Consider the following 9,450-nt stretch of genomic DNA (forward strand, 5'->3'; position numbering starts at 1 on the left):
TATAATCAGTATGTATACTGATATATCTACAGATAGTCTATATAGATCTATCTAGAAGAGGGCTGCCTGTTACTACATTTGTCCAAAGGTTGTTCTCAGTTTCTGAGGAGTAAACAAATCTACCATCTCATTTTTTGTTTCCTGCGCTGACAACACTTGTGGTTAAAGGTTAAGATGATAATCCTATAGATAGTTTTCTGATGCTTTACTGTTTAAAGTGATAAAACTTTACTGTTTTATGATTGAAAATATTGTGTAAATTGTCCACAGAAATGCAATTACTGCAGATTAAATATTTCTTAGCAACAGCAATAATAGTTGTGTTCTTCCTCTACTTAAGCTACCTTAAAGAGAGACGGGCACGGATCAATTTTCAGAAAAAGAAAATCAGACTCTCATAATTATATTTACATAGCCCTGTTGTCATCTACCTTAATCTATTTTGGGTGCTTTTTTGGACTCACAAATAAATTTTTCTTTCTTATCTCCCATTATTGTGAATATTGTGCATTTATTCTTATTATTTTCAGTTCTTCGCCAAACTTTAACCCATCAGAGGACTTCCTCTAGATTCTCATCACGCCACGATGTAAAAAAGATGTAGAAAGAGTGCAGAGAAGAACAACAAAGATGATTAGGGGACTGGAGGCTAAAACATATGAAGAATGGTTGCTGGAACTGGGTATATCTAGTTTAATGAGAAGAAGGACTAGGGGAGGCATGATAGCAGTGTTCCAATATCTCAGGGGTTGCCACAAAGAAGAGGGAGTCAAGCTATTCTCCAAAGCACCTGAGGGGAGAACAAGAAGCAATGGGTGGAAACTAATTAAGGAGAGAAGCAACTTAGAACTGAGAAGGGATTTCCTGACAGTTAGAACAATTAATCAGTGGAGCAACTTGCCTCCAGAAGTTGTGAATGCTCCAACACTGGAAGTTTTTAAGAAAATGTTGGATAGCCATTTGTCTGAACCGGTGTAGGGTTTCCTGCCTAAGCAGGGGGTTGGACTAGAAGACCTCCAAGGTCCCTTCCAACTCTGTTTTTCTATTCTATTCTATTCTATTCTATCATTGCTTAGTTCACCCAAAAAATTTCAATGAGGAACCTTTTTAAAAAGGTGTTTCTTCTTTATCAACTTGTCTGATTTTTTAAAAAAAGAACCAGTAAATTTGAAAATGGATTTGGATTTGGGAATAGGAAGAAAATATATTTGCTTGAATGCAATATCCCACTGAATTCAATTTGCAAATCCTTCTGGCAAATTATTCCATAAGCTTTCATAGATCACAGCCTGATTCAGCAAAAGCAAGGATAAAGTCATGAGAAAAGGAAAAGGAAATTTAAAAAAATGTTGTCTTAGGAGTGTATTTCTTACAACTAGTGCAGTGTGATTCTGTGATTTAGGCAAGCAAGTTGTCAGAATATACTCGGTTGCCATTAAACCAAAAGTCTAACAGTTGTTTTTTCTTTACGATCTGCAACAGAAGCAAACAATTTAATTACAGACGAAGATAAAGAAATTGCTCCCCGCCCCGCCCTGGAGACCTGCAAACAGAGCCTGTCAGGGCAGCCTCTCCTTCTCCCGCCCATAGCAACCGCGCTTAGCAACACGCGCGCGGCTGGATTGGTCGGAGCTGTCTAGATCTTCGGTCCTTTGGAGCGTCGGGTCGGCTTTCTATGCAAGTCCGAGGCTGTATGGCCTAGTCCGAAAGGGATGCTAAAAGTAAAGCTCCTTTTCGTAGGCCCCAGCGAGGTGAGTGTGGTTCCAAGACCTTCTCAAAGAAAGGAAACCTCTCGCGGTCTTGTTTCTTGACTCCTCGTCCTTTTTCTAAATCGGAAGGGAAAAGCTGCGAGGCAAACGGGAGTTACAGCCTACTAACTGCTCCGAAGATCGCCAGGCGGGGAAGTAGGGAGTTCCGTTGCCTTCACTTGCCTCTGTGGATTCCCAAAGGCATCGGGTTGCCTAAGGGTGAGAAACAGGCTGCTGAAGAACTGGATGCGAGCTTGGCATATTCGAGCAATGCATTTTCTATTCCTACTGACAAGGGCCAATAGAATAGAATAGAATAGAATAGAATAGAATAGAATAGAATAGAATAGAATAGAATAGAATTCTTTATTGGCCAAGTATGATTGGACACACAAGGAATTTGTCTTTGGTGCATATGCTCTCAGTATGCATAAGGAGAATAAAACACATTCAAGAATAAAAAGATACAACACTTAGTGATCAAGGTTACTAATAAGCTATTAGGAAACCAATAAAAGACAATATAAATTGAAAGATACAAGCAACATGGTTATAGTAATAAGTTGGAAGAGAGAGATACTAGTAAGGAGAAGAATTTTTTAGTGCCATTATCACTTTGAACCGTCACTAAAGGCCTTATTGTAAGTCAAGAAGTACCTGTAATAAGTAGAAACCTACTGGATCAGACTATCAGACTACTGTCTTAGTAAATTATTTGACAGTGTGGTGGGAATAGTTGTTTAGCAGAATGATGGCATTCTGCCATGGGGGGGGGGGACTGTCCTTGTGCCTTGTTGTTCTGGTGTGTAGTGGTCTATAGTCTAGTTTTGAGGGTAGAAGTTGAAACAAGTTTATGTCCAGGATGTGAGGGTTCTATAGATATTTTCACAGCCCTCTTTTTGACTCGTACAGTATACAGGTCCTCGATGGAAGGCAGGTTGGTAGCAAGTGCTTTTTCTGCAATTCTAATTATCCGTTGAAGTCTGTGTCTGTTTTGTTTGGTTGCAGAGCCAAACCAGACAGTTATGGAGGTGCAAAGGACAGACTCAATAATTCCTCTGTAGAACTGAATCAGCAGCTCTTTGAGCAGTTTGAGTAGAGCCTTCATGTTAAGAAACAGTCTATCTTTGTGAACAAGAGATCCTTTCCTTAATATTCTGCTGCGTCTTTCTTCTCTGGTTTCCTAGATAGTCTGATCCAGCAGGTTTCTACTTATTACAGGTAGTCCTTGACTTACAATAATGCCTTTAGTGACGGTTCAAAGTGATAATGGCACTAAAAAAAAAGTGACTCATAACTGTTTTTCACACATGATCGTTGCTTGGATGGTCAGTTCAAAATTCGGATGCTTGACAACTGGCTCATATTTATGATGGTTGCAGTGTCCTGGGGACACCTGATCATCTTTTGCGTCCTTCTGATTAGCAAAGTCAGTGGGGAAGTCATATTTACTTAACGATTGTGTTACTAACTTAACAACTGCAGGAATTCGTTTAACAACTGTGTCAAGAAAGTTTGTAAAAATGGGGCAAACTCACTTAACAGAAATTTTGGCCTCTATTGTGGTCATAAGTCAAGGACTACCTGCTAAAGAAAGTTTATTTTCAAGATGCCTAATCATTGCCAATTTGGGTTGAGGCAGATGGGAATTGGAGACCAAAATATCCTCTTCCACCTTGGATAAGAAAAACAGTATCAAATTGTTCCTTGAAACTAATCCCAGTCTTGTGCATTTATTCATGGCATTTCTAAACTTTTTAAAAATACATCAATCACAGTGGGGAAGAATTCCAGGTGGGATCTTCTTTAAGCTACAGCCAGTATTGAAAATACCTCTGTTCCAAACTGTCAGAGCAGCCATGAAAAGGTATAGTTTTGTCGGGTGCATTACAATACTTTTGTTGTAATTTAATTCCTGCTAATGCTTCAGTAATTTTGTTTCTGAATTTGTTTGTGATAGGCTGGAAAATCTGTCTTGGCAAACTTTTTATCAGAGACCATTGAAGGTATTGGCAGTTACATCCCCACACAAGGAGTAAGGTGAGGAGGAATAGACTTATCATTGTTAGTATTTTCTCCCTGTCCGAAAACATAACATACTGATTAACAGCCAGTCCTTGACTTATAACACAATTGGGACCAGAATGTCCATTGCTAAATAAGGCAGTTATTATATCACTTATTTTTTTCAGTATCACTGTAACTTTGAACAGTGCCTAAATGAATAATTGTAAGTTGAGGATTACCTGTACTAAATTACTTCTTCAATAATGAAATCTTGACATTTAGTACATACCCAGTCTAATACATGTGGATCATTGCAGAAATGAATGTGATTATCTTGCTTGTACATAACTCTCCCAAATCTTACTATCCTACAGAAAAGTTTGCTAAATGTATGGCTTAGATGACATAGATGCATTTTTCTGCTAAGAACAGAACAAGGAGTTTGCATTATCTGGCAACCTGTTTGATTTGTTAATCTCACGATGCAGGGAATAGTCTTCCATTGCCCTTTTTAATGCAAATTCCATGCAGTACATTTGTTGACATGTAGCTCTTGACAGGCGAATGCATAAATCCAAAACCATGAGTGCATCTTTCTGTTGAAACAAGAGATAGTAGTGGCTGATATTAGCCAATGGGCAGAGAAGATTGAATGTCTGGGAGAGTTCTAACTATACTTTGATTGGAAAGAAGAGAAATTAACCAGGGGCAAGTAATATGATATAGTACAGTTCATTTGAAAAATATTCTTCATACAGGTCAGGGTTCCTCTTTCTCTAGCATGCCTGCTTTATTTACTCAAATGGAGTACCTATTTTTAAATTTTAGGATTTTAGAGTATGAGAAGCCACATTTCAATGGAAACAGCAAAGGACCAGGATGTCGGTTTGAACTATGGGATTGTGGAGGTGATCAAAAGTGAGCAAATTTCTTATATATCTTGCCAGCTTTCTCGGTGTAAATCCATTCACAACCTACGGCAGACGCGTTAAGCCAAGGAACCTTAACTATGATTTGGCATGATAACTGAATTGATGGTTTGCAATCAGCTAGCAATATAGAGTTAGAAATTATGATTTGAAAGGGAAATTAAACACCATGACTTTTGGTACTTACTCCTTGGCGTGATACGTCGATTTAAAAAACAATTTTTTGAATCACATAGAAAGCCTCCACATATAAAGAGGCTTGTTGCAGACAAGTAGTTTGGTGGATATTTGCATTATGGCAGTGTCATAAACAAGCTTGTAAATTAAATTCTGAAAGGGGATTTCCTCAAGGCACATAATGTTTTTGTATTACTTATTGTTGCAATTACTGTACATCCCATGCTGCTTATTTGGGAGGAATTTAAAATGTTGTATATGAGAGTTTCTCTCCCATCATTGAAGTTACAACCACCCTGTGAATTATGTTGGCTTTAAGAGAAACAGAGATATGCACATCTGTAGCCATATAGGAATTTCACATATAACAGTAAGGCTTAATTAAATTATAATTTGGCTTGCTAGTTTCATCTTATACAATATGTCAATGTTTCTCAACCTCATCAACTTTAAGATATATGGACCCCAGGCAGCAATTATGGGAGTTGAAGTCCACTCATCTTAAAATTGTTAAGGCTGAGAAATACTGTGTTATATGAACCCAACTGCTCTGATTAGCAAACTGTGCTTGACATTTTACACTAATATTTATACTTGGATAGCGAGATGGGCTGCATATTAAGTAGTTGAAAAACTGTGGCTTGAAGCAGTGTGAACCCAGTTATTATCTGCAGCTGGGTTGCATAATTTCTATCAAACAACACTTTCCAGCTACATTTTTTTTTCTTTTGCACTTCTAGATTTGAGACTTGCTGGCCTGCTCTGATGAAAGATTCCCATGGTGTCGTCATTATTTTTAATCCAGACTTGCCAAGCCACGTGAAGGAAATTGAAATGTGGTACTCCTGTTTTGTCCAACAGCAGCAGTTGCTTGAGAATCAGTGTTTGCTCATTGCACATCACAAGCCAGGCACTGCAGGAGATGTAGACAATCTCACTTTGCGTAAGACCATAACCTTTATTTCCCTGTTTTTGTGTAATCTTTGTCAAATTGCAAACCTGATTCACTGTTTTCTCTCTTCAACTTCAAAGCTTCACCATTGAACAGGCTGACATTGATACACTCCAGCCTTGAAGAAGACCCTGAAGACTTCCGAATGGAGTTTGTGAAGTTCCTGAAGAATATTACTAATTTGGTAAATGAGAACCGGGACAGAGAGGAGATGCTCATTATTAATTAGTAATATGATAAACATTGGAGAAATAAATGGCTATTATTTATTAATAACTTAAGTTTCTGTTAGGCTTTTCTTAATGATTACAAACTCATTTATTTTTCTTCCAAATGTGGGAATAATTGACTTGGAATTGTGTAATACATTCACTGTGTGGTACACAATGAGAAATACATAGCTATGGATCCCTTATACAGGTACTCCTCAATTTACAACAGTTCATTTAGTCACTGTTCAAACTTACAACAGCACTTCAAAAAGTGACATGACCATTTTTCACACTTATGACCATTGCAGCATTGCCACGATCATGTGATCAAAATGTAAATGCTTGGCAACTGACTCATATTTATGATGGTTGTAGTATCCTGGAGTCATGTGATCGCCTTTTGCAACCTTCTGACAAGAAAAGTCAATAAGGAAGCCAGATTCACTTAACAACTGTATTACTAATTTAACAACTGTAGTGATTCACTGAACAACTGTGGCAAGAAAGGTCGTAAAATGGGAAAAGCTCACTTAACAAATTTCTCGCTTAGCAATATAAATTTTGGGCTCAATTGTGATCATAATTCAAGGACTTCCTGTATTAAAATTCTGAGTCTATTCTTCAAGAATATTCTTCAGTATATCCAATGTTTTAATAGAATAGAAACCAGAATTGGAAGGGACCTTAAAGGTCTTCTAGTCCAACCCCCTGCCTAGATAGGAAACCGTACACCACTTCAGAGAAATGGTTACCCAACATCTTAAAAACTTCCAGTGTTGAAGCATTCACAACTTCTGGAGGCAAGTTGTTCCACTGATTAATTGTTCTGTCAGGAAATTTCTCCTCAGTTCTACGTTGCTTCTCTCCTTGATTAGTTTCCACCCATTGCTTCTTGTCCTATCGTTAGATGCTTTGGAAAATGTTTGACTCCCTCTTCTCAGAGGATATGGCATCCCCTGAGATATTGGAACATTGCTATCATGTCTCCCCTAGTCTTTCTTTTCATAATATTTGGCTTCATTTCATAATTGTAAATTGAGTTTGTGTTCTTTAACTGTTATCTTCCCATCACATCTGTTGGCATTCATTGCTCCACTAAACGATGCTGTATTTCTGAAAAGCATCAGTCTCCAATCTGATCAGCCAGTTGTGTGCTGCAGCCGCTTATTTGAAATTGACAGTCAGCTCTTATTTGGGATCATCTTTCTGCTTTTTTTCATCCATGCTTGATACACTCTTTGGCTGCAAGAATGAGACCAGGGAGCTGATTAACATTGCTTGCTTATACTTGAATCCCTTGCCTACCGGTAGTTGAGCAGAAGTTTCAACGTGTTTGACATTCTCAGCAATAGCAGAAAAATTGGTGAAATCATTAACTATCTGAGGCCAAAGTTTCCTCCCAGCAACATTATACGTGCTTTGGTTTATTTCATCGAAGGATTTCTTAATGATAAATAGTGCAAGAACAACCATATATCATTTTCATGTATCTCAAACAAAGTCTTAGCTACATAGTACTAGAGAAAGACAAAGAGTCTGACATGGGTAAAAGTCCACAAGATGACATCTGCTGATAAGAATAGAAAAATGAAATTATTCTGCAGACACATGTAACTTGACCTGGACTTTACTAGAGAGGAAAAGGCTATGAGGATTCTAACAGGGATAAAAACACTTGGATCTTCTCTGAGTTATAGCATGACCATGCAAAAATAAGTGCTAGTAATCAAATGAGATCTATTAATTAATCGTGCAAAGCCTCATGCTGTAAAGTTCATTTTCTCCATAAAATAAAGTCACTTTCATTTTTATCCACATTTTTATAGATAATAAATGAAATGTTCATACAAATTAGAGTCAAGTAAAGGTAGTTGGAGAGGTTGTCTTATTATAATACTTTAAAAGATCAAACAAAATGTATGCATGTGTCACAGATTGCTATTTTTCTCTATACTGTGAGAAGGAATCAAGAAATATGTTAGCTTTAATGACGTGGTTCAGTGGCTAAGACACTGAGCTTGTCGATCAGAAAGGTCAGCAGGTCGGTGGTTCAAATCCCTAGTGCCGCGTAAAAGAGTGAGCTCCCGTTACTTGTCCTAGCTTCTGCCAACCTAGCAGTTCGAAAGCACATAAAAATGCAAGTAGAAAAATAGGAACCACCTTTGGTGGGAAGATAATAGTGTTCCATGTGCCTTCGGCGTTTAATCATGCCGGCCACATGACCACAGAGATAGCTTCAGACAGCACTGGCTCTTCGGCTTTGAAATGGAGATGAGCACCGCCCCCTAGAGTTGGGAATGACTAGCACATATGTGCAAGGGGAACCTTTACCTTTACCTTATATATTGTTTATAAAAGATGACTCCCAGGAAGCAGGGTTGGAACACATTCTCAGTCTTGCTTCTTCTCTTTTGGGGAAAGTCAGATGCGCCATTTATTCAATTTGGCAATATCGATTTGATTTTCTGAAAGGCATATGGAATATATATTTTTTCTCCTCTTTAAAAGAGAAAGATCTTAAAAGTAGTGTTGATACAGCAAGTTTTGTTTTGGCAACAAGACAGCAAACATTCCAATACCATTGTGCTGTTTAAAGTTACACAAAACGCAACATCAGTTTTGCACCCATTCCAACCGTACAATATACCCTTACTCAGATGTGACTCCTCTTCCCTTGCCTTTGAAATGAAAGTTTAACAAGAGGTTTGGTGCATCAAAAACGACTAACCAAACAGTATTATTTAAGCATGAAAAATAATATACCGGCAAGTACAAGACAGTGCAGTTGGGTTTATAGATGCAAGCTCAATTATCAAATGCTTTGTTAAGTTTGGTTTATTGTGTTCTTTGACCTAGCTAGTCTGACATTTCAAATACCTTTTGTAGCCATTAGTTAGTATGGACAAAGTCAATGGTACTTTATTGAACAAATAAACTAAACTCAGAACAAGTCCTAGGGAGCATGATATTTGAATCCAGTCTTAGTATATTCACACAATAAATTAAGTCATTTTACTCCTTTACTTACTTTTTAATTTGCAGAAACTGAAATTAAAACTTGCAACAAGTCATTTTGTGAGATTCCAGGACACGCTCTAGATAGGCGTGCATGAGCCCATTTCAGATTCTTTACCAGTTCTGTTTTTGTTCTGCAGTTAGGCTAAATATTTTTTTATAAGCTTCCTGGAAGAAAACAATTCATCATTTGTTAAGTATGGGAATGCGGGTTCTCTGTTTCTACAACATATAGGAATGTTTCGACTCTTATGTGTCCTTACTACAAAGGGGCAAATTTCGAAAACTCTTCTTGCCAAACTGCAATCAGTAGATTCTTTTCAAAGTGGACAGTTCTCTTATGCTGTACAAGTATTGGGGAGAGAAGGAATTTTCCATTTCCATTCACTGCCATTTCAGAAATAAGTACT

General features: G+C 37.7%; 1 protein-coding gene across 1 annotated transcript; it reads left to right on the forward strand.

The window, feature by feature from the left end:
- Nucleotides 1-1,488: 1,488 nt before the first annotated feature.
- IFT22 (intraflagellar transport 22) lies at nucleotides 1,489-6,089 on the forward strand. The gene is made up of 5 exons (XM_014061369.2): nucleotides 1,489-1,751; nucleotides 3,709-3,788; nucleotides 4,584-4,673; nucleotides 5,602-5,804; nucleotides 5,894-6,089. Exons 1-5 carry the CDS (start codon nucleotides 1,713-1,715, stop codon nucleotides 6,040-6,042), a joined length of 561 nt encoding a protein of 186 aa, XP_013916844.1. The 5' UTR covers nucleotides 1,489-1,712; the 3' UTR covers nucleotides 6,043-6,089.
- The last annotated feature ends 3,361 nt before the right edge of the window (nucleotides 6,090-9,450 follow it).

The sequence above is a fragment of the Thamnophis sirtalis genome, unplaced genomic scaffold (assembly GCF_051295495.1).
Source record: "Thamnophis sirtalis isolate CommonGarterSnake01/CBP01778 unplaced genomic scaffold, rThaSir2_p1.2 scaffold_6, whole genome shotgun sequence".
In the NCBI taxonomy this organism is placed as follows: domain Eukaryota; kingdom Metazoa; phylum Chordata; class Lepidosauria; order Squamata; family Natricidae; genus Thamnophis; species Thamnophis sirtalis.